Below are 26102 nucleotides of genomic sequence, written 5' to 3' on the forward strand. Positions count from 1 at the left end.
TTGAGAGACTGCTGCACTAACGGAGGGTCAGTATTGAGGGAATGTTGCACTAATGGAGGGTCAGTACTGAGGGAATGTTGCACTAATGGAGGGTCAGTATTGAGGGAATGTTGCACTAATGACGGTCAGTACTGAGGGAATGTTGCACGAACGGAGGGTCAGTTTTGAGGGAGTGTTGCACTAACAGAGGGTCAGTACTGAAGGAATGTTGCACGAACGGAGGGTCACTTTTGAGGGAGTGTTGCACTAACAGAGGGTCAGTACTGAAGGAATGTTGCACGAACGGAGGGTCAGTTTTGAGGGAGTGTTGCACTAACGGAGGGTCAGTATTGAGGGAATGTTGCACTAACGGAGGGGTCAGTATTGAGGGAATGTTGCACTAATGGAGGGTCAGTATTGAGGGAATGTTGCACTAACGGATGGTCAGTACTGAAGGAATGTTGCACGAACGGAGGGTCAGTTTTGAGGGAGTGTTGCACTAACAGAGGGTCAGTACTGAAGGAATGTTGCACTAACGGAGGGTCAGTATTGAGGGAATGTTGCACTAACGGAGGGTCAGTACTGAGGGAATGCTGCACTAACGGATGGGTCAGTACTGTGGGAATGCTGCACTAACGGAGGGACATTACTGAGGGAATGTTGCACTAATGGAGGGTCAGTATTGAGGGAATGTTGCACTAATGGAGGGTCAGTACTGAGGGAATGCTGCACTAACGGAGGGTCAGTACTGAAGGAATGTTGCACTAATGGAGGGTCAGTACTGAGGGAATGTTGCACTAACGGAGGGTCAGTATTGAGGGAATGTTGCACTAATGGAGGGTCAGTACTGAGGGAATGCTGCACTAACGGATGGGTCAGCACTGTGGGAGTGCTGCACTAACGGAGGGACATTACTGAGGGAATGTTGCACTAATGGAGGGTCAGTACTGAGGGAATGTTGCTCTAACGGAGGGTCAGTACTGAGGGAATGTTGCACTAATGGAGGGTCAGTACTGAGGGAATGCTGCACTAACGGATGGGTCAGCACTGTGGGAGTGCTGCACTAACGGAGGGACATTACTGAGGGAATGTTGCACTAATGGAGGGTCAGTATTGAGGGAATGTTGCTCTAACGGAGGGTCAGTACTGAGGGAATGCTGCACTAACGGAGGGTCAGTACTGAGGGAATGTTGCACTAACGGAGGGTCAGCATTGAGGGAATGTTGCACTAATGGAAGGTCAGTATTGAGGGAATGTTGCACTAATGGAGGGTCAGTATTGAGGGAATGTTGCACTAATGGAGGGTCAGTATTGAGGGAATGTTGCACTAACGGAGGGTCAGTATTGAGGGAATGCTGCACTAACGGAGAGTCAGTATTGAGGGAATTTTGCACTAACTGAGGGTCAGTACTGAGGGAATGTTGAACTTTTGGAGGGTCAGTATTGAGGGAATTTTGCACAAACGGAGGGTCAGTTTTGAGGGAATGTTGCACTAACGGAGGGTCAGTATTGAGAGAATGGTGCACTAACGGAGGGGTCAGTATTGAGAGAATGTTGCACTAACGGAGGGTCAGTACTGAGGGAATGTTGAACTTTTGGAGGGTCAGTATTGAGGGAATTTTGCACTAACTGAGGGTCAGTACTGAGGGAATGCTGAACCTTTGGAGGGGCAGTATTGAGGGAATGTTGCACTAATGGAGGGTCAGTATTGAGGGAATGTTGCACTAATGGAGGGTCAGTATTGAGGGAATGTTGCACTAACGGAGGGTCAGTATTGAGGTAATGTTGCACTAACCGAGGGTCATTACTGAGGGAATGTTGCACTAATGGAGGGTCAGTATTGAGGGAATGTTGCACGAAGGGAGGGTCAGTACTGAGGGAATGCTGCACTAACGGAGGGTCAGTACTGAAGGAATGCTGCACTAACGGAGGTTCAGTACTGAGGGAATGTTGCACTAATGGAGGGTCAGTACTGAGGGAATGCTGCACTAACTAAGGGTCAGTATTGAGGGAATGCTGCATTAACGGAGGGTCAGTATTGAGGGAATGTTGCACTAATGGAGGGTCAGTATTGAGGGAATGCTGCACTAATGGAGGGTCAGTACTGAAGGAATGTTGCACTAACGGAGGGTCAGTATTGAGGAAATGCTGCACTAACGGAGGGGTCAGTACTGAGGGAATGTTGCACTAACGGAGGGTCAGTACCGACGGAATGTTGCACTAACAGAGGGGTCTGTTCTGAGGGAATGATGCACTAACGGAGGGTCAGTATTGAGGGAAGGTTGCACTAACGGAGGCTCATAATTGAGGGAATGCTGCACTAACTGAGGGTCCGTACTGAGGGAATGTTGCACTAACGGAGGGTCAGTATTGAGGGAATGTTGCACTAATGACGGTCAGTACTGAGGGAATGTTGCACGAACGGAGGGTCAGTTTTGAGGGAGTGTTGCACTAACAGAGGGTCAGTATTGAGGGAATGTTGCACAAACGGAGGGTCAGTATTGAGGGAATGTTGCACTAATGGAGGGTCAGTATTGAGGGAATGTTGCACAAACGGAGGGGTCAGTATTGAGGGAATGTTGCACTAATGGAGGGTCAGTATTGAGGGAATGTTGCACTAACGGAGGGTCAGTACTGAAGGAATGTTGCACTAACGGAGGATCAGTATTGAGGGAATGTTGCACTAACGGAGGGTCAGTACTGAGGGAATGCTGCACTAACGGATGAGTCAGTATTGAGGGAATGTTGCACTAACGGAGGGTCAGTATTGAGGGAATGTTGCACTAACGGAGGGTCAGTATTGAGGGAGTGCTGCACTAACGGAGGGACATTACTGAGGGAATGTTGCACTAACGGAGGGTCAGTATTGAGGAATGTTGCACTAACGGAGGGTCAGTATTGAGGGAATGTTGCACTAACGGAGGGTCAGTATTGAGGGAATGCTGCACTAACGGATGGGTCAGTATTGAGGGAATGTTGCACTAATGGAGGATCAGTATTGAGGGAATGTTGCACTAACGGAGGGTCAGTATTGAGGGAATGCTGCACTAACGGATGGGTCAGTATTGAGGGAATGTTGCACTAACGGAGGGTCAGTATTGAGGAATGTTGCACTAACGGAGGGTCAGTATTGAGGGAATGTTGCACTAACGGAGGGTCAGTACTGAAGGAATGTTGCACCAACGGAGCGTCAGTATTGAGGGAATGCTGCACTAACTGAGGGTCAGTATTGAGGGAATGTTGCACTTACAGAGGGTCAGTACTGAGGGAATGCTGCAGTAACGGAGGGGTCAGTATTGAGAGAATGTTGCACTAACGGAAGGTCAGTACTGATGGAATTTTGCACTAACGGAGGGTCAGTACTGAGGGAATGCTGCACGAACGGAGGGTCAGTACTGAAGGAATGTTGCACTAACGGAGGGTCAGTATTAAGGGAATGTTGCACTAACGGAGGGTCAGTACTGAGGGAATGCTGCACTAACGAAGGGTCAGTACTGAGGGAATGCTGCACTAACGGAGGGTCAGTACTGAAGGAATGTTGCACTAACGGACGGTCAGTACTGAGGGAATGTTGCACTAACGGAGGGTCAGTATTGAGGGAATGCTGCACTAACGGAGGGACATTTATGAGGGAATGTTGCACTAATGGAGGGTCTGTATTGAGGGAATGTTGCACTAACGGAGAGTCAGTACTGAGGGAATGCTGCACTAACGGAGGGTCAGTACTGATGGAATGTTGCACTAACGGAGGGTCAGTACTGAGGGAATGTTGCACTAACGGAGGGTCAGCATTGAGGGAATGTTGCACTAATGGAAGGTCAGTATTGAGGGAATGTTGCACTAATGGAGGGTCAGTATTGAGGGAATGCTGCACTAACGGAGAGTCAGTACTGATGGAATTTTGCCCTAACGGAGAGTCAGTATTGAGGGAATTTTGCACTAACTGAGGGTCAGTACTGAGGGAATGTTGAACTTTTGGAGGGTCAGTATTGAGGGAATTTTGCACAAACAGAGGGTCAGTTTTGAGGGAATGTTGCACTAACGGAGGGTCAGTATTGAGAGAATGTTGCACTAATGGAGGGTCAGTATTGAGGGAATGTTGCACTAATGGAGGGCCAGTATTGAGGGAATGTTGCACTAATGGAGGGTCAGTATTGAGAGAATGTTGCACTAACAGAGGGTCAGTTTTGAGGGAATGTTGCACTAACGGAGGGTCAGTATTGAGAGAATGTTGCACTAATGGAGGGTCAGTATTGAGGGAATGCTGCACTAACGGAGGGTCAGTACTGATGGAATTTTGCACTAACGGAGAGTCAGTATTGAGGGAATTTTGCACTAACTGAGGGTCAGTACTGAGGGAATGTTGAACTTTTGGAGGGTCAGTATTGAGGGAATTTTGCACTAACTGAGGGTCAGTACTGAGGGAATGCTGAACTTTTGGAGGGGCACTATTGAGGGAATGTTGCACTAATGGAGGGTCAGTATTGAGGGAATGTTGCACTAATGGAGGGTCAGTATTGAGGGAATGTTGCACTAATGGAGGGTCAGTACTGAGGGAATGCAGCACTAACGGAGGGTCAGTATTGAGGGAATGTTGCACTAATGGAGGGTCAGTACTGAGGGAATGTTGCACTAACGGAGGGTCAGTATTGATGGAATGCTGCACTAACGGAGGGTCAGTATTGAGGGAATGTTGCACTAATGGAGGGTCAGTATTGAGGGAATGTTGCACGAAGGGAGGGTCAGTACTGAGGGAATGCTGCACTAACGGAGGGTCAGTACTGAAGGAATGTTGCACTAATGGAGGGTCAGTATTGAGGGAATGTTGCACTAACGGCGAGGTCAGTACTGAGGGAATGCTGCACTAACTAAGGGTCAGTATTGAGGGAATGTTGCACTAACGGAGGGTCAGTATTGAGGGAATGCTGCACTAATGGAGGGTCAGTACTGAGGGTATGTTGCACTAATGGAGGGTCAGTATTGAGGGAATGTTGCACTAACGGAGGGTCAGTATTGAGGGAATGCTGCACTAATGGAGGGTCAGTACTGAGGGAATGTTGCACTAATGGAGGGTCAGTATTGAGGAAATGCTGCACTAACGGAGGGGTCAGTACTGAGGGAATGCTGCACTAACGGAGGGGTCAGTATTGAGGGAATGCTGCACAAACGGAGGGTTCAGTACTGAGGGAATGTTGTACTAACGGAGGGTCAGTACCGACGGAATGTTGCACTAACGGAGGGTCAGTACTGAGGGAATGTTGCACTAACGGAGGGTCAGTACCGACGGAATGTTGCACTAACAGAGGGGTCAGTTCTGAGGGAATGTTGCACAAACGGAGGGTCAGTATTGAGAGAATGCTGCACTAACGGAGGGTCAGTATTGAGGGAATGTTGCACTAACGGAGGGTTAGTACCGACGGAATGTTGCACTAACAGAGGGGTCAGTTCTGAGGGAATGTTGCACAAACGGAGGGTCAGTATTGAGGGAAGGTTGCACTTACGGAGGCTCATAATTGAGGGAATGCTGCACTAACTGAGGGTCCGTACTGAGGGAATGTTGCACTAACGGAGGGTCAGTATTGAGAGACTGCTGCACTAACGGAGGGTCAGTATTGAGGGAATGTTGCACTAATGGAGGGTCAGTACTGAGGGAATGTTGCACTAATGGAGGGTCAGTATTGAGGGAATGTTGCACTAATGACGGTCAGTACTGAGGGAATGTTGCACGAACGGAGGGTAAGTTTTGAGGGAGTGTTGCACTAACAGAGGGTCAGTACTGAAGGAATGTTGCACTAACGAAGGGTCAGTATTGAGGGAATGTTGCACGAACGGAGGGTCAGTTTTGAGGGAGTGTTGCACTAACAGAGGGTCAGTACTGAAGGAATGTTGCACGAACGGAGGGTCACTTTTGAGGGAGTGTTGCACTAACAGAGGGTCAGTACTGAAGGAATGTTGCACGAACGGAGGGTCAGTTTTGAGGGAGTGTTGCACTAACGGAGGGTCAGTATTGAGGGAATGTTGCACTAACGGAGGGGTCAGTATTGAGGGAATGTTGCACTAATGGAGGGTCAGTATTGAGGGAATGTTGCACTAACGGAGGGTCAGTACTGAAGGAATGTTGCACGAACGGAGGGTCAGTTTTGAGGGAGTGTTGCACTAACAGAGGGTCAGTACTGAAGGAATGTTGCACTAACGGAGGGTCAGTATTGAGGGAATGTTGCACTAACGGAGGGTCAGTACTGAGGGAATGCTGCACTAACGGAGGGTCAGTACTGAAGGAATGTTGCACTAATGGAGGGTCAGTACTGAGGGAATGTTGCACTAACGGAGGGTCAGTATTGAGGGAATGTTGCACTAATGGAGGGTCAGTACTGAGGGAATGCTGCACTAACGGATGGGTCAGCACTGTGGGAGTGCTGCACTAACGGAGGGACATTACTGAGGGAATGTTGCACTAATGGAGGGTCAGTACTGAGGGAATGTTGCTCTAACGGAGGGTCAGTACTGAGGGAATGTTGCACTAATGGAGGGTCAGTACTGAGGGAATGCTGCACTAACGGATGGGTCAGCACTGTGGGAGTGCTGCACTAACGGAGGGACATTACTGAGGGAATGTTGCACTAATGGAGGGTCAGTATTGAGGGAATGTTGCTCTAACGGAGGGTCAGTACTGAGGGAATGCTGCACTAACGGAGGGTCAGTACTGAGGGAATGTTGCACTAACGGAGGGTCAGCATTGAGGGAATGTTGCACTAATGGAAGGTCAGTATTGAGGGAATGTTGCACTAATGGAGGGTCAGTATTGAGGGAATGCTGCACTAACGGAGAGTCAGTATTGAGGGAATTTTGCACTAACTGAGGGTCAGTACTGAGGGAATGTTGAAATTTTGGAGGGTCAGTATTGAGGGAATGTTGCACTAACGGAGGGTCAGTATTGAGAGAATGGTGCACTAACGGAGGGGTCAGCATTGAGAGAATGTTGCACTAACGGAGGGTCAGTACTGAGGGAATGTTGAACTTTTGGAGGGTCAGTATTGAGGGAATTTTGCACTAACTGAGGGTCAGTACTGAGGGAATGCTGAACCTTTGGAGGGGCAGTATTGAGGGAATGTTGCACTAATGGAGGGTCAGTATTGAGGGAATGTTGCACTAACGGAGGCTCATAATTGAGGGAATGCTGCACTAACTGAGGGTCCGTACTGAGGGAATGTTGCACTAACGGAGGGTCAGTATTGAGGGAATGTTGCACTAATGACGGTCAGTACTGACGGAATGTTGCACGAACGGAGGGTCAGTTTTGAGGGAGTGTTGCACTAACAGAGGGTCAGTATTGAGGGAATGTTGCACAAACGGAGGGTCAGTATTGAGGGAATGTTGCACTAATGGAGGGTCAGTATTGAGGGAATGTTGCACAAACGGAGGGGTCAGTATTGAGGGAATGTTGCACTAATGGAGGGTCAGTATTGAGGGAATGTTGCACTAACGGAGGGTCAGTACTGAAGGAATGTTGCACTAACGGAGGATCAGTATTGAGGGAATGTTGCACTAACGGAGGGTCAGTACTGAGGGAATGCTGCACTAACGGATGGGTCAGTATTGAGGGAATGTTGCACTAACGGAGGGTCAGTATTGAGGGAGTGCTGCACTAACGGAGGGACATTACTGAGGGAATGTTGCACTAATGGAAGGTCAGTATTGAGGGAATGTTGCACTAATGGAGGATCAGTATTGAGGGAATGTTGCACTAACGGAGGGTCAGTATTGAGGGAATGCTGCACTAACGGATGGGTCAGTATTGAGGGAATGTTGCACTAACGGAGGGTCAGTATTGAGGAATGTTGCACTAACGGAGGGTCAGTATTGAGGGAATGTTGCACTAACGGAGGGTCAGTACTGAAGGAATGTTGCACCAATGGAGCGTCAGTATTGAGGGAATGCTGCACTAACTGAGGGTCAGTATTGAGGGAATGTTGCACTTACAGAGGGTCAGTACTGAGGGAATGTTGCACTAACGGAGGGGTCAGTACTGAGGGAATGCTGCACTAACGGAGGGGTCAGTATTGAGAGAATGTTGCACTAACGGAAGGTCAGTACTGATGGAATTTTGCACTAACGGAGGGTCAGTACTGAGGGAATGCTGCACGAACGGAGGGTCAGTACTGAAGGAATGTTACACTAACGGAGGGTCAGTATTGAGGGAATGTTGCACTAATGGAGGGTCAGTATTGAGGGAATGTTGCACTAATGGAGGGTCAGTACTGAGGGAATGATGCACTAATGAAGGGTCAGTATTGAGGGAATGTTGCACTAATGGAGGGTCAGTACTGAGGGAATGTTGCACTAACGGAGGGTCAGTATTGAGGGAATGTTGCACTAACGGAGGGTCAGTACTGAGGGAATGTTGCACTAATGGAGGGTCAGTACTGAGGGAATGATGCACTAATGAAGGGTCAGTATTGAGGGAATGTTGCACTAATGGAGGGTCAGTATTGAGGGAATGTTGCACTAATGGAGGGTCAGTACTGAGGGAATGATGCACTAATGAAGGGTCAGTATTGAGGGAATGCTGCACTAACCGAGAGTCAGTACTGAGGGAATGCTGCACTAACCGAGGGTCAGTACTGAAGGAATGTTGCACTAATGGAGGATCAGTATTGAGGAATGATGCACTAATGAAGGGTCAGTATTGAGGGAATGTTGCCCTAACGGAGGGTCAGTATTGAGGGAATGCTGCACTAACGGATGGGTCAGTATTGAGGGAATGTTGCACTAACGGAGGGTCAGTATTGAGGAATGTTGCACTAACGGAGGGTCAGTATTGAGGGAATGTTGCACTAACGGAGGGTCAGTACTGAAGGAATGTTGCACCAACGGAGCGTCAGTATTGAGGGAATGCTGCACTAACTGAGGGTCAGTATTGAGGGAATGTTGCACTTACAGAGGGTCAGTACTGAGGGAATGTTGCACTAACGGAGGGGTCAGTACTGAGGGAATGCTGCACTAACGGAGGGTCAGTACTGAGGGAATGCTGCACGAACGGAGGGTCAGTACTGAAGGAATGTTACACTAACGGAGGGTCAGTATTGAGGGAATGTTGCACTAATGGAGGGTCAGTATTGAGGGAATGTTGCACTAATGGAGGGTCAGTACTGAGGCAATGATGCACTAATGAAGGGTCAGTATTGAGGGAATGTTGCACTAATGGAGGGTCAGTACTGAGGGAATGTTGCACTAACGGAGGGTCAGTATTGAGGGAATGTTGCACTAATGGAGGGTCAGTATTGAGGGAATGTTGCACTAATGGAGGGTCAGTACTGAGGGAATGATGCACTAATGAAGGGTCAGTATTGAGGGAATGTTGCACTAATGGAGGGTCAGTATTGAGGGAATGTTGCACTAATGGAGGGTCAGTACTGAGGGAATGATGCACTAATGAAGGGTCAGTATTGAGGGAATGCTGCACTAACCGAGAGTCAGTACTGAGGGAATGCTGCACTAACCGAGGGTCAGTACTGAAGGAATGTTGCACTAATGGAGGATCAGTATTGAGGAATGTTGCACTAACGGACGGTCAGTATTGAGGGTAGGTTGCACTCATGGAGGGTCAGTATTGAGGGAATGTTGCCCTAACGGAGGGTCAGTATTGAGGGAATGCTGCACTAACGGAGGTTCAGTACTGAAGGAATGCTGCAATAACGGAGGGGTCAGTATTGAGGGAAGGTTGCACTAACAGAGGGTCAGTATTGAGGGAATGCTGCACTAACGGAGGGTCAGTATTGAGGGAATGTTGCACTAACAGAGGGTCAGTATTGAGGGAATGATGCACTAATGGAGGGTCAGTATTGAGGGAATGCTGCACTAACGGAGGGTCAGTATTGAGGGAATGCTGCACGAATGGAGGGTCAGTACTGAAGGAATGTTGCACTAATGGAGGGTCAGTATTGAGGGATTGGTGCACTAACGGAGGGTCAGTATTGAGGGAATGGTGCACTAACGGAGGGGTCAGTATTGAGGGAATGGTGCACTAACGGAGGGTCAGTATTGAGGGAATGTTGCACTAATGGAGGGTCAGTACTGAGGGAATGTTGCACTAACAGAGGGTCAGTATTGAGGGAATGTTGCACTAACGGAGGGTCAGTACTGAGGGAATGTTGCACTAACGGAGGGTCAGTATTGAGGGAATGTTGCACTAACGGAGGGTCAGTACTGAGGGAATGTTGCACTAACAGAGGGTCAGTATTGAGGGAATGTTGCACTAACGGAGGGTCAGTACTGAAGGAATGTTGCACTAACGGAGGGGTCAGTATTGAGGGAATGTTGCACTAACGGAGGGTCAGTACTGAGGGAATGTTGCACTAACAGAGGGTCAGTATTGAGGGAATGTTGCACTAACGGAGGGTCAGTACTGAGGGAATGTTGCACTAACGGAGGGTCAGTATTGAGGTAATGCTGCACTAACGGAGGGTCAGTACTGAGGTAATGCTGCACTAACGGATGGTCTGTACTGAGGGAATGTCGCACTAACGGAGGGTCAGTACTGAGGGAATGTTGCACTAACGGAGGGTCAGTACTGAGGGAATGTTGCACTTACGGAGGGTCGGTATTGAGGGAATGCTGCACTAACGGAGGGTCAGTACTGAGGTAATGCTGCACTAACGGAGGGTCAGTACTGAGGGAATGTTGCACTAACGGAGGGTCAGTATTGAGGGAATGTTGCACTAACGGAGGGTCAGTACTGAGGGAATGTTGCACTAATGGAGGGTCAGTACTGAGGGAATGATGCACTAATGAAGGGTCAGTATTGAGGGAATGTTGCACTAATGGAGGGTCAGTATTGAGGGAATGTTGCACTAATGGAGGGTCAGTACTGAGGGAATGATGCACTAATGAAGGGTCAGTATTGAGGGAATGCTGCACTAACCGAGAGTCAGTACTGAGGGAATGCTGCACTAACCGAGGGTCAGTACTGAAGGAATGTTGCACTAATGGAGGATCAGTATTGAGGAATGATGCACTAATGAAGGGTCAGTATTGAGGGAATGTTGCCCTAACGGAGGGTCAGTATTGAGGGAATGCTGCACTAACGGATGGGTCAGTATTGAGGGAATGTTGCACTAACGGAGGGTCAGTATTGAGGAATGTTGCACTAACGGAGGGTCAGTATTGAGGGAATGTTGCACTAACGGAGGGTCAGTACTGAAGGAATGTTGCACCAACGGAGCATCAGTATTGAGGGAATGCTGCACTAACTGAGGGTCAGTATTGAGGGAATGTTGCACTTACAGAGGGTCAGTACTGAGGGAATGTTGCACTAACGGAGGGGTCAGTACTGAGGGAATGCTGCACTAACGGAGGGTCAGTACTGAGGGAATGCTGCACGAACGGAGGGTCAGTACTGAAGGAATGTTACACTAACGGAGGGTCAGTATTGAGGGAATGTTGCACTAATGGAGGGTCAGTATTGAGGGAATGTTGCACTAATGGAGGGTCAGTACTGAGGGAATGATGCACTAATGAAGGGTCAGTATTGAGGGAATGTTGCACTAATGGAGGGTCAGTACTGAGGGAATGTTGCACTAACGGAGGGTCAGTATTGAGGGAATGTTGCACTAATGGAGGGTCAGTATTGAGGGAATGTTGCACTAATGGAGGGTCAGTACTGAGGGAATGATGCACTAATGAAGGGTCAGTATTGAGGGAATGTTGCACTAATGGAGGGTCAGTATTGAGGGAATGTTGCACTAATGGAGGGTCAGTACTGAGGGAATGATGCACTAATGAAGGGTCAGTATTGAGGGAATGCTGCACTAACCGAGAGTCAGTACTGAGGGAATGCTGCACTAACCGAGGGTCAGTACTTAAGGAATGTTGCACTAATGGAGGATCAGTATTGAGGAATGTTGCACTAACGGACGGTCAGTATTGAGGGTAGGTTGCACTCATGGAGGGTCAGTATTGAGGGAATGTTGCCCTAACGGAGGGTCAGTATTGAGGGAATGCTGCACTAACGGAGGTTCAGTACTGAAGGAATGCTGCAATAACGGAGGGGTCAGTATTGAGGGAAGGTTGCACTAACAGAGGGTCAGTATTGAGGGAATGCTGCACTAACGGAGGGTCAGTATTGAGGGAATGTTGCACTAACAGAGGGTCAGTATTGAGGGAATGATGCACTAATGGAGGGTCAGTATTGAGGGAATGCTGCACTAACGGAGGGTCAGTATTGAGGGAATGCTGCACTAATGGAGGGTCAGTACTGAAGGAATGTTGCACTAATGGAGGGTCAGTATTGATGGATTGGTGCACTAACGGAGGGTCAGTATTGAGGGAATGGTGCACTAACGGAGGGGTCAGTATTGAGGGAATGGTGCACTAACGGAGGGTCAGTATTGAGGGAATGTTGCACTAATGGAGGGTCAGTACTGAGGGAATGTTGCACTAACAGAGGGTCAGTATTGAGGGAATGTTGCACTAACGGAGGGTCAGTACTGAGGGAATGTTGCACTAACGGAGGGTCAGTATTGAGGGAATGTTGCACTAACGGAGGGTCAGTACTGAGGGAATGTTGCACTAACAGAGGGTCAGTATTGAGGGAATGTTGCACTAACGGAGGGTCAGTACTGAAGGAATGTTGCACTAACGGAGGGGTCAGTATTGAGGGAATGTTGCACTAACGGAGGGTCAGTACTGAGGGAATGTTGCACTAACAGAGGGTCAGTATTGAGGGAATGTTGCACTAACGGAGGGTCAGTACTGAGGGAATGTTGCACTAACGGAGGGTCAGTATTGAGGGAATGCTGCACTAACGGAGGGTCAGTACTGAGGTAATGCTGCACTAACGGAGGGTCAGTACTGAGGGAATGTTGCACTAACGGAGGGTCAGTATTGAGGGAATGTTGCACTAACGGAGGGTCAGTACTGAGGGAATGTTGCACTAATGGAGGGTCAGTACTGAGGGAATGATGCACTAATGAAGGGTCAGTATTGAGGGAATGTTGCACTAATGGAGGGTCAGTATTGAGGGAATGTTGCACTAATGGAGGGTCAGTACTGAGGGAATGATGCACTAATGAAGGGTCAGTATTGAGGGAATGCTGCACTAACCGAGAGTCAGTACTGAGGGAATGCTGCACTAACCGAGGGTCAGTACTGAAGGAATGTTGCACTAATGGAGGATCAGTATTGAGGAATGATGCACTAATGAAGGGTCAGTATTGAGGGAATGTTGCCCTAACGGAGGGTCAGTATTGAGGGAATGCTGCACTAACGGATGGGTCAGTATTGAGGGAATGTTGCACTAACGGAGGGTCAGTATTGAGGAATGTTGCACTAACGGAGGGTCAGTATTGAGGGAATGTTGCACTAACGGAGGGTCAGTACTGAAGGAATGTTGCACCAACGGAGCATCAGTATTGAGGGAATGCTGCACTAACTGAGGGTCAGTATTGAGGGAATGTTGCACTTACAGAGGGTCAGTACTGAGGGAATGTTGCACTAACGGAGGGGTCAGTACTGAGGGAATGCTGCACTAACGGAGGGTCAGTACTGAGGGAATGCTGCACGAACGGAGGGTCAGTACTGAAGGAATGTTACACTAACGGAGGGTCAGTATTGAGGGAATGTTGCACTAATGGAGGGTCAGTATTGAGGGAATGTTGCACTAATGGAGGGTCAGTACTGAGGGAATGATGCACTAATGAAGGGTCAGTATTGAGGGAATGTTGCACTAATGGAGGGTCAGTACTGAGGGAATGTTGCACTAACGGAGGGTCAGTATTGAGGGAATGTTGCACTAATGGAGGGTCAGTATTGAGGGAATGTTGCACTAATGGAGGGTCAGTACTGAGGGAATGATGCACTAATGAAGGGTCAGTATTGAGGGAATGTTGCACTAATGGAGGGTCAGTATTGAGGGAATGTTGCACTAATGGAGGGTCAGTACTGAGGGAATGATGCACTAATGAAGGGTCAGTATTGAGGGAATGCTGCACTAACCGAGAGTCAGTACTGAGGGAATGCTGCACTAACCGAGGGTCAGTACTTAAGGAATGTTGCACTAATGGAGGATCAGTATTGAGGAATGTTGCACTAACGGACGGTCAGTATTGAGGGTAGGTTGCACTCATGGAGGGTCAGTATTGAGGGAATGTTGCCCTAACGGAGGGTCAGTATTGAGGGAATGCTGCACTAACGGAGGTTCAGTACTGAAGGAATGCTGCAATAACGGAGGGGTCAGTATTGAGGGAAGGTTGCACTAACAGAGGGTCAGTATTGAGGGAATGCTGCACTAACGGAGGGTCAGTATTGAGGGAATGTTGCACTAACAGAGGGTCAGTATTGAGGGAATGATGCACTAATGGAGGGTCAGTATTGAGGGAATGCTGCACTAACGGAGGGTCAGTATTGAGGGAATGCTGCACTAATGGAGGGTCAGTACTGAAGGAATGTTGCACTAATGGAGGGTCAGTATTGATGGATTGGTGCACTAACGGAGGGTCAGTATTGAGGGAATGGTGCACTAACGGAGGGGTCAGTATTGAGGGAATGGTGCACTAACGGAGGGTCAGTATTGAGGGAATGTTGCACTAATGGAGGGTCAGTACTGAGGGAATGTTGCACTAACAGAGGGTCAGTATTGAGGGAATGTTGCACTAACGGAGGGTCAGTACTGAGGGAATGTTGCACTAACGGAGGGTCAGTATTGAGGGAATGTTGCACTAACGGAGGGTCAGTACTGAGGGAATGTTGCACTAACAGAGGGTCAGTATTGAGGGAATGTTGCACTAACGGAGGGTCAGTACTGAAGGAATGTTGCACTAACGGAGGGGTCAGTATTGAGGGAATGTTGCACTAACGGAGGGTCAGTACTGAGGGAATGTTGCACTAACGGAGGGTCAGTATTGAGGTAATGCTGCACTAACGGAGGGTCAGTACTGAGGTAATGCTGCACTAACGGATGGTCAGTACTGAGGGAATGTTGCACTAACGGAGGGTCAGTACTGAGGGAATGTTGCACTAACGGAGGGTCAGTACTGAGGGAATGTTGCACTAACGGAGGGTCAGTACTGAGGTAATGCTGCACTAACGGAGGGTCAGTACTGAGGGAATGTTGCACTAACGGAGGGGTCAGTATTGAGGGAATGTTGCACTAACGGAGGGTCAGTACTGAGGGAATGTTGCACTAACGGATGGTCAGTACTGAGGGAATGTTGCACTAACGGAGGGTCAGTACTGAGGGAATGTTGCACTAACGGAGGGTCAGTATTGAGGGAATGCTGCACTAACGGAGGGTCAGTACTGAGGTAATGCTGCACTAACGGAGGGTCAGTACTGAGGGAATGTTGCACTAACGGAGGGTCAGTATTGAGGGAATGCTGCACTAACGGGGGGTCAGTATTGAGGGAATGTTGCACTAACGGAGGGTCAGTACTGAGGGAATGTTGCACTAACGGAGGGTCAGTATTGAGGGAATGCTGCACTAACGGAGGGTCAGTACTGAGGTAATGCTGCACTAACGGAGGGTCAGTACTGAGGGAATCTTGCACTAACGGAGGGTCAGTATTGAGGGAATGCTGCACTAACGGAGGGTCAGTATTGAGGGAATGCTGCACTAACGGATGATCAGTAATGAAGGAATGTTGCACTAACGAAGGGGTTAGTACTGAGGGATTGGTGCACTAACGGAGGGTCAGTATTGAGGGAATGGTGCACTAACGGAGGGTCAGTATTGAGGGAATGGTGCACTAACGGAGGGGTCAGTATTGAGGGAATGCTGCACTAACGGAGGGGTCAGTATTGAGGGAATGTTGCACTAATGGAGGGGTCAGTATTGAGGGAATGTTGCACTAATGGAGGGTCAGTATTGAGGGAATGCTGCACTAACAGAGGGGTTAGTATTGAGGCTATGGTGCACTAACGGAGGGGTCAGTATTGAGGGAATGTTGCACTAACAGAGGGTCAGTACTGAAGGAATGTTGCACTAACGGAGGGTCAGTACTGAAGGAATGTTGCACTAATGGAGGGTCAGTATTGAGGGAATGCTGCACTAACGGATGGGTCAGTACTGAGGGAATGCTGCACTAACGGAGGGTCAGTATTGAGGGAATGCTGCACTAACGGAGGGTCAGTACTGAGGGAAAGCTGCACTAACGGAGGGTCAGTACTGAGGGAAAGCTGCACTAACGGAGGGTCAGTATTGAGGGAATGCTGCAATAACGGAGGGGTCAGTATTGAGGGAATATTGCACTAATGGAGGGTCAGTATTGAAGGAATGTTGCACTAACGGAGGGTCAGTATTGAGGGAATGCTGCACTAACGGAGGGTCAGTATTGAGGGAATGTTGCACTAATGGAGGGTCAGTATTGAGGAATGTTGCACTAACGGAGGGTCAGTACTGAGGGAATATTGCACTAATGGAGGGTCAGTATTGAAGGAATGTTGCACTAACGGAGGGTCAGTATTGAGGGAATGCTGCACTAACGGAGGGTCAGTATTGAGGGAATGTTGCACTAATGGAGGGTCAGTATTGAGGAATGTTGCACTAACGGAGGGTCAGTACTGAGGGAATATTGCACTAATGGAGGGTCAGTATTGAAGGAATGTTGCACTAACGGAGGGTCAGTACTGAGGGAATGCTGCACTATCGGAGGTTCAGTACTGAAGGAATGTTGCACTAACGGAGGGTCAGTATTGAGGGAATGTTGCACTAATGGAGGGTCAGTATTGAGGAATGTTGCACTAACGGAGGGTCAGTACTGAGGGAATATTGCACTAACGGAGGGTCAGTAGTGAGGGAATATTGCACTAACGGAGGGTCAGTACTGAGGGAATGCTGCACTAACGGAGGTTCAGTACTGAAGGAATGTTGCACTAACAGAGGGTCAGTACTGAGGGAATATTGCACTAATGGAGGGTCAGTACTGAAGGAATGTTGCACTAACGGAGGGTCAGTATTGAAGGAATGTTGCACTAACGGAGGTTCAGTACTGAAGGAATGTTGCACTAACGGAGGGTCAGTATTGAGGGAATGCTGCACTAACGGAGGGTCAGTATTGAGGGAATGTTGCACTAATGGAGGGTCAGTATTGAGGAATGTTGCACTAACGGAGGGTCAGTATTGAGGGAATGCTGCAATAACGGAGGGGTCAGTTTTGAGGGAAGGTTGCACTAACAGAGGGTCAGTACTGAAGGAATGTTGCACTAACGGAGGGTCAGTACTGAGGGAATATTGCACTAATGGAGGGTCAGTATTGAAGGAATGTTGCACTAACGGAGGGTCAGTACTGAAGGAATGTTGCACTAACGGAGGGTCAGTATTGAGGGAATGCTGCAATAACGGAGGGGTCAGTATTGAGGGAAGGTTGCACTAACAGAGGGTCAGTACTGAAGGAATGTTGCACTAACGGAGGGTCAGTACTGAGGGAATATTGCACTAATGGAGGGTCAGTACTGAAGGAATGTTGCATTAACGGAGGGTCAGTACTGAAGGAATGTTGCACTAATGGAGGGTCAGTATTGAGGGAATATTGCACTAATGGAGGGTCAGTACTGAGGGAATATTGCACTAATGGAGGGCCAGTATTGAAGGAATGTTGCACTAATGGAGGGTCAGTACTGAGGGAATATTGCACTAATGGAGGGTCAGTATTGAAGGAATGTTGCACTAACGGAGGTTCAGTACTGAAGGAATGTTGCACTAACGGAGGTTCAGTACTGAAGGAATGTTGCACTAACGGAGGGTCAGTATTGAGGGAATGTTGCACTAATGGAGGGTCAGTATTGAGGAATGTTGCACTAACGGAGGGTCAGTATTGAGGGAATGCTGCAATAACGGAGGGGTCAGTATTGAGGGAAGGTTGCACTAACGGAGGGTCAGTACTGAGGGAATGTTGCACTAATGGAGGGTCAGTATTGAGGGAATGTTGCCCTTACGGAGGGTCAGTATTGAGGGAATGTTGCACTAACAGAGGGTCAGTATTGAGGGAATGCTGCACTAACGGAGGGTCAGTACTGAAGGAATGTTGCACTAACGGAGGGTCAGTACTGAAGGAATGTTGCACTAACGGAGGGTCAGTTTTGAGGGAGTGTTGCACTAACGGAGGGTCAGTATTGAGGGAATGTTGCACTAATGGAGGGTCAGTATTGAGGGAATGCTGCACTAACGGATGGGTCAGTACTGAGGGAATGCTGCACTAACGGAGGGTCAGTATTGAGGGAATGCTGCACTAACGGAGGGTCAGTACTGAGGGAAAGCTGCACTAACGGAGGGTCAGTACTGAGGGAAAGCTGCACTAACGGAGGGTCAGTACTGAGGGAAAGCTGCACTAACGGAGGGTCAGTATTGAGGGAATGCTGCAATAACGGAGGGGTCAGTATTGAGGGAAGGTTGCACTAACAGAGGGTCATAATTGAGGGAATGCTGCACTAATGGAGGGTCAGTATTGAGGGAATGTTGCACTAATGAAGGGTCAGTATTGAGGGAATGTTGCACTAATGGAAGGTCAGTACTGAAGGAATGTTGCACTAACGGAGGGTCAGTATTGAGGGAATGCTGCACTAACGGAGGGTCAGTATTGAGGGAATGTTGCACTAATGGAGGGTCAGTACTGAAGGAATGTTGCACTAACGGAGGGTCAGTATTGAGGGAATGCTGCACTAATGGAGGGTCAGTACTGAGGGAATGTTGCACTAATGAAGGGTCAGTATTGAGGGAATGTTGCACTAATGGAGGGTCAGTACTGAAGGAATGTTGCACTAACGGAGGGTCAGTATTGAGGGAATGCTGCACTAATGGAGGGTCAGTATTGAGGGAAGGTTGCACTAACGGAGGGTCAGTATTGAGGGAATGTTGCACTAATGGAGGGTCAGTATTGAGGAATGTTGCACTAACGGAGGGTCAGTACTGAGGGAATATTGCACTAATGGAGGGTCAGTATTGAAGGAATGTTGCACTAACGGAGGGTAAGTACTGAGGGAATATTGCACTAACGGAGGGTCAGTACTGAGGGAATGCTGCACTAACGGAGGTTCAGTACTGAAGGAATGTTGCACTAACGGAGGGTCAGTACTGAGGGAATATTGCACTAATGGAGGGTCAGTACTGAAGGAATGTTGCACTAACGGAGGGTCAGTATTGAAGGAATGTTGCACTAACGGAGGTTCAGTACTGAAGGAATGTTGCACTAACGGATGGGTGAGTATTGAGGGAATGCTGCACTAACGGAGGGTCAGTATTGAGGGAATGTTGCACTAATGGAGGGTCAGTATTGAGGAATGTTGCACTAACGGAGGGTCAGTATTGAGGGAATGCTGCAATAACGGAGGGGTCAGTTTTGAGGGAAGGTTGCACTAACAGAGGGTCAGTACTGAAGGAATGTTGCACTAACGGAGGGTCAGTATTGAGGGAATGCTGCAATAACGGAGGGGTCAGTATTGAGGGAAGGTTGCACTAACAGAGGGTCAGTACTGAAGGAATGTTGCACTAACGGAGGGTCAGTACTGAGGGAATATTGCACTAATGGAGGGTCAGTACTGAAGGAATGTTGCATTAACGGAGGGTCAGTACTGAAGGAATGTTGCACTAACGGAGGGTCAGTATTGAGGGAATATTGCACTAATGGAGGGTCAGTACTGAGGGAATATTGCACTAATGGAGGGTCAGTATTGAAGGAATGTTGCACTAATGGAGGGTCAGTACTGAGGGAATATTGCACTAATGGAGGGTCAGTATTGAAGGAATGTTGCACTAACGGAGGTTCAGTACTGAAGGAATGTTGCACTAACGGAGGTTCAGTACTGAAGGAATGTTGCACTAACGGAGGGTCAGTATTGAGGGAATGCTACACTAATGGAGGGTCAGTATTGAGGGAATGTTGCACTAATGGAGGGTCAGTATTGAGGAATGTTGCACTAACGGAGGGTCAGTATTGAGGTAATGCTGCAATAACGGAGGGGTCAGTATTGAGGGAAGGTTGCACTAACGGAGGGTCAGTACTGAGGGAATGTTGCACTAACGGAGGGTCAGTATTGAGGGAATGTTGCCCTGACGGAGGGTCAGTACTGAGGGAATGCTGCACTAACGGAGGGTCAGTACTGAAGGAATGTTGCACTAACGGAGGGTCAGTACTGAGGGAATGTTGCACTAATGGAGGGTCAGTACTGAGGGAATGTTGCACTAATGGAGGGTCAGTACTGAGGGAATGTTGCACTAACGGAGGGTCAGTACTGAGGGAATGTTGCACTAATGGAGGGTCAGTACTGAGGGAATGTTGCACTAACGGAGGGTCAGTATTGAGGGAATGTTGCACTAATGGAGGGTCAGTATTGAGGAATGTTGCACTAACGGAGGGTCAGTATTGAGGGAATGTTGCACTAATGGAGGGTCAGTATTGAGGAATGTTGCACTAACGGATGGTCAGTACTGAGGGAATGTTGCACTAACGGAGGGTGAGTATTGAGGGAATGCTGCGCTAACGGAGGGTCAGTACTGAGCGAAAGCTGTACTGTCGAAGGGGCAGTACTCAGGGAGGTCTGCACTGGCAGAGGGTCAGTACTGAGGATGTGTTGCTCAATCAGAGGGGTAGTCATACCTGGCACAAAGGAAGATGGTTGTGGTTTTTGGAGGCCAATCATCTCAGGCCCAGGACATTGCTTCAGGAGTTCCTCAGAGTAGTTTCCTGGGCCCAACCATCTTCAGCTGTTTCAATAGCGACATCCCCGCCATCATAAGGTCAGAAGAGGGGATGTTCACTGATGATTGCACAGTGTTTAGTACCATGCCTCAGGTACTGAAGCAGTCCGTGTCCATATGCAGCAAAACCTGGACAACATTCAGGCTTGGGCTGATAAGAGGCAAGTAACATGCACTCTATATGAATGCCAGGCAATGACCATCTCCAACAAGAGAGAATCTAACCATCTCCCCTTGGCATTCAATGGCATTATCATTGCTGAATCCCCCACTATCAACATCCTGAGGGTTACCGTTGACAAAAACTAAACTGGACTAGCCATATAAATGCCGTGGCTACAAGAGCAGGTCAGTGGCTGTGAATTCTGCAGTGAATAACCCACCTCCTGACACCATAAAGCCTGTCTATCATCTCCAAGGCACAAGTTAGGAGTGTGATGAAATATTCTCCACTTGCCTGGATGAGTGCAGCTCCAACAACACTCAAGAAGCTCAACACCGCCTAGGACAAAGCAGCCTGCTTGATTGGCATCCCTTCCACCAACCTTTAGCATTCACTCCTCCACCACCAGCGCACAGTGGCAGCAGTGTCTACCTTCTACAAGATGAACTGCAGCAACTCACCAAGGCTCCTTCGAGAGAACCTTCCAAACCCATGGCCTCTACCACTTAGAAGAGCAAGGGCAGCACACGGATGGGAACTCCACCATTTGCAAGTTCCCCCACCCCCCCCAAGCCTCACAACATCCTGACTTGGAACTACATAATGTTTCTTCACTGTCACTGGATCAAAATGCTGTAGCTCCCCTCCCTAACAGCACTGTGGGTGTGCCTACACGACATGGACTGCAGTGGTTCAAGAAGGTGGCTCACCACCACCTCCTCAAAAGCAATTAGTGATGGGCAACATATGCTGGCCTTGCCAACGATGCTCACAACCCCTGAAAGAGTAAATCACAAAAATCACAGAATCATTACAGTGCAGAAGGAGGCCATTCAGCCCATCATGTCGGCACTGGCTCTCTGAAAGAGCAATTCCCTCAGTTCCATTCCCCTGCTTTCTCCCCATAATCCTGCACATTCTTCCTTCTCATATAACTGTCGAGTTCCCTTTTGAATGTTTCAATTGAACCTGCCTCCACCATGTTCTCAGGCAGCACATTCCAGACTTTTACCAGACTTTTCCACATGTCACTTTTGCTTCTCTTACCAATTACTTTAAATCTGTGCCCGCTTGTTCTCGATCCTTTCACAAGTGGGAACAGTTTCTATCTACTCTGTCCAGACCCCTCATAGTTTTGAATACCTCTATCAAATCACCTCTCAGCCTTCTCTTCTACAAGGAGAACAGTCCTAACTTCTATCTTCATAACTGAAATTCCTCATCCCTGGAACCATTCTCGTGAATCTTTTCTGTGGACCGAATGGCCTATTCATGCTCCTATTTTCTATGTTTCTATGTACTCTCTCCAATGCCCTCATGTCTTTCTTCAAGTACGATGCCCAGAATTGGACACAGTACTCCAGCTGAGGCCGAACTAGTGTCTTATAGAAGTTCAACATAACTTCCTTGCTGTTGTTCTCAGTGCCCCTCTTAATAAAGTCCAGGAAACTGTATGCTTTATTAACCGCTCTCTCAACCTGTCCTGCCACCTTCAATGACATATGTACATATACACCTAGGTCCCTCTGCTCCTGCACATCCTTTAGAATTGTACCATTATCTCACTGCTGTTTGTGGGAGCTTGCTGTGCATATTTGCATTGCAGCTTTTCCCTGTATTATAGCTGTGTACTTACTTGGCCGTAAAGTGCTTTTTTTTTTAAAAACCTGAGGTTTTTAAAAGGCGCTATATAAATGCAAGTCTTTTACTGCAAAAAAGATCCAGCAATATTACTTGGTGTTGAAATCGACACGAGACTTGTCACACTGTGCATGCTGTTAAGTGACAATTAGCTGCATTTCACTTCGGTTTCCATTTTCACTGCATTTAATTATCACTTCCCTGGGCTGTGAAGTTGTCAGTAATACCCCACAGAACCAATGTGTGATTCATTGACCATATTTACAGTTTGAGAAGCGTCAAACTGGATAGCAAAGCCCGCCAATGTTAACTCAATACTGGTACTATCTTCTCCATGTCTGCAGTGCGGTTTATCTTCACAGGAAGACTATTGATGCAATTTTCATAGGAGAGGCTAAAGTTCTGCTCTGCACCAATTTTGCAGCGCTGCACACAGTGCATTGGCAGCATAGAATGGTGGGGGGAGGGGTGGGGGGCATTATGAAACCCACAACTAAGCATGGCCCACCCATCTACAATTGTTTCCCCCTGCAAATACAACCAGTCCTACAGCAGTAAAGGGAAATCAGATTTTTAAAACTGAAGTGCAGAAGGTTTTAGTTTAGGCAGGCATCAAGATCGGCGCAGGCTTGGAGGGCTGAATGGCCTGTTCCTGTGCTGTACTGTTCTTTGTTCTTTGAATTTTTATCCTTATGTTTAAAACCCTCCATGGCCACACCCCCTCCCTATCTCTATTACCTCCAACATGGAAATTTGCAGCATAGGAGGAGGCCATTTGGCTCATCGTGTCTTTGCCAGTCATAAAAGACGGCCAACAGTCCTCTAGCCCACCAAGAATATTGGGCTCCTCCAATTCTGGCCTCTTGTCCAGCCCCCACGTCTTTAGGCCCACTGTTAGTGACCATGTCTCCAGCTGCCTGGGCCCTAAGCTCTAGAATTCCCTCCGTATATCTCTAGCCTCGCTTTTAAGATGTTCCTTAAAACCTACCTCTTTGACCAAGCTTTTGATTACCTGTCCTAATATCTTTTTTAAGTGGCTCGGTAGCAAATTTAGTCTGATTACATGATTTAGATAAATACTTCAAGGGAAAAATATTGCAGGGCTGTGATGTAAAAGGAAAGGAGTGGGACTAATTGGATAGTTCTTTCGAAGAGCCCAACACATGCACAGTGGGCTGAATGGCCTCCTGTGTTATACAATTCTATGATTCTAATGCTCCTGTGAAGTACCATATAAATGCAAGTTGATTTTGTTAAGAAATAATAGTGCAAAACAAAATGAGCGGGTGTGAAGACTGCATTGCTGTTAACCGCATATTATACCCATTCCCATCCGTGTGGGATTTTCTGTATATTTTCAGAGTAATTCTCTGTGTCAGGGAACTCAGATACTTCAAATAGTCGCTTGGTAGCACAGAACTTGAATATTGTTGAAAAAGAGACCTGCTGTCTAAGCATTTTATCTTGCACTCATCAGGACAGGCACAATAATGCCAAATTTCAAAGGGAGCAACAATTTATACTGCATGAGAAAAGTGGGGTGCTGATTGGTTGCTGTGATGGGATTTGAACTCATGTTTCTGGATCATTAGTTCAGGCCTCTGGATTACTATCCAGTAATGGATATACTCATCCTTAACGACATGTTAATATTACCCTGCCCCTGCCCATCACCCAGCCTCACTGAGCTGATGTGTTTCCAGCATATGCATTTGTTTTATTAAATAAAAACAGATTCTTGTTGTGGTGTGAGCTGTCTACCTGAAGCATCCACTCGAATCATGACCCCTAAAAAAGAATGAAAGACTTACATTTATGTAGCACATTTTACACCCTCAGGATGTCCCAAAAGCTTCACAGACAATGAGGTACTTTTGAAGTGTAGTCACTGTTGTAATGTTGGAAACACGGTATCAAATTTTCACACAGCAAGATCACATCAACAGCAATATAATGATCAGAAAATTGGTTCTAATGACGTTAGTTGAGGAATAAATATGAGGTAGAAATCCAATGCTTTCTGCATCTGAGAGGGTAGACTGGGTCTAGGTTTAATGTCTGCCATTAGAACAACAGCACATCCTACATGTAGCACACCCACAGTACTGCGGTGGAGTGCTGGCCTGGATAATGGGCTCAGACCTCTTGAGTACGACCTGGACTCATGCCTTGCTGGCAAGAGTTTCAACCATGGATTGATTTTGGATCAACATTGGAGAATCAATGCAGATTGACAGGATATGTTTCCTTTCTTTGTCTGCTTCAGTTTGCATTGGTCAGCGAATGGAGCTGCCGAGGAAGTACAGTGTACAGACTGACAACAAGTCCAGCCGTGAGCTACAGGTAACCACGATGTTGTTCAGCACTCAGACAACCTCAGCCCAAACCCAGGCACAGATCCTGGAGAAACTGGTGAAGAGAAGCAGAAATCGGCGCAGCCCGGCGAAGAACAGAAAGGTCAGCAATACTTCACCGTTGTCACTCAGACAGTACTTACTCAATCGCAGATACACACGAATGACAGTGTGAGTGACCCGTGTTTCTGGCCAGTGTGTGTAATCATGTGTCCCCCGCCTGTGTGTGTACTCACCATGTTCCCAGTCAGTGTGTGTACTCACCGTGTTCACAGTCAGTGTGTGTACTCACCGTGTTCACAGTCAGTGTGTGTACTCACCGTGTTCACAGTCAGTGTGTGTACTCACCGTGTTCACAGTGTGTGGTCACTGTGTTCCCAGTCAGTGTGTGTACTCACTGTGTTCCCAGTCAGTGTGTGTGGTCACTGTGTTCCCAGTCAGTGTGTGTACTCACGGTGTTCCCAGTCAGTGTGTGTACTCACTGTGTTCCCAGTCAGTGTGTGTACTCACTGTGTTCCCAGTCAGTGTGTGTACTCACTGTGTTCCCAGTCAGTGTGTGTACTCACTGTGTTCCCAGTCAGTGTGTGTACTCACTGTGTTCCCAGTCAGTGTGTGTACTCACTGTGTTCCCAGTCAGTGTGTGTACTCACTGTGTTCCCAGTCAGTGTGTGTACTCACCGTGTTCCCAGTCAGTGTGTGTACTCACCGTGTTCACAGTCAGTGTGTGTACTCACCGTGTTCACAGTCAGTGTGTGTACTCACCGTGTTCCCAGTCAGTGTGTGTACTCACCGTGTTCACAGTCAGTGTGTGTGGTCACCGTGTTCCCAGTCAGTGTGTGTACTCACTGTGTTCACAGTCAGTGTGTGTGGTCACTGTGTTCCCATTCAGTGTGTGTACTCACTGTGTTCCCAGTCAGTGTGTGTACTCACGGTGTTCCCAGTCAGTGTGTGTACTCACGGTGTTCCCAGTCAGTGTGTGTACTCACTGTGTTCCCAGTCAGTGTGTGGTCACCGTGTTCCCAGTCAGTAAGTGTACTCGCTGTGTTCCCAGTCAGTGTGTGGTCACAGTGTTCCCAGTCAGTGTGTGTACTCACCGTGTTCCCAGTCAGTGTGTGGTCACTGTGTTCCCAGTCAGTGTGTGTACTCACTGTGTTCCCAGTCAGTGTGTGGTCACTGTGTTCCCAGTCAGTGTGTGTACTCACTGTGTTCCCAGTCAGTGTGTGTACTCACTGTGTTCCCAGTCAGTGTGTGGTCACTGTGTTCCCAGTCAGTAAGTGTA

The 26102-nt window shown here is 48.0% G+C and overlaps 1 protein-coding gene across 1 annotated transcript in view; it reads left to right on the forward strand.

The window, feature by feature from the left end:
- The window catches only part of LOC137367175 (dynein axonemal heavy chain 6-like), a 1370791-nt gene that overhangs the window by 1323503 nt on the left and 21186 nt on the right, over positions 1 to 26102 (forward strand). Inside the window, exon 48 of the mRNA XM_068028611.1 lies at positions 24736 to 24926. Within this exon, the coding sequence (XP_067884712.1) occupies positions 24736 to 24926 (191 nt within the window). The remainder of the gene's footprint in view (positions 1 to 24735; positions 24927 to 26102) is intronic.

This window comes from Heterodontus francisci, chromosome 3 (assembly GCF_036365525.1).
Source record: "Heterodontus francisci isolate sHetFra1 chromosome 3, sHetFra1.hap1, whole genome shotgun sequence".
NCBI lineage: Eukaryota > Metazoa > Chordata > Chondrichthyes > Heterodontiformes > Heterodontidae > Heterodontus > Heterodontus francisci.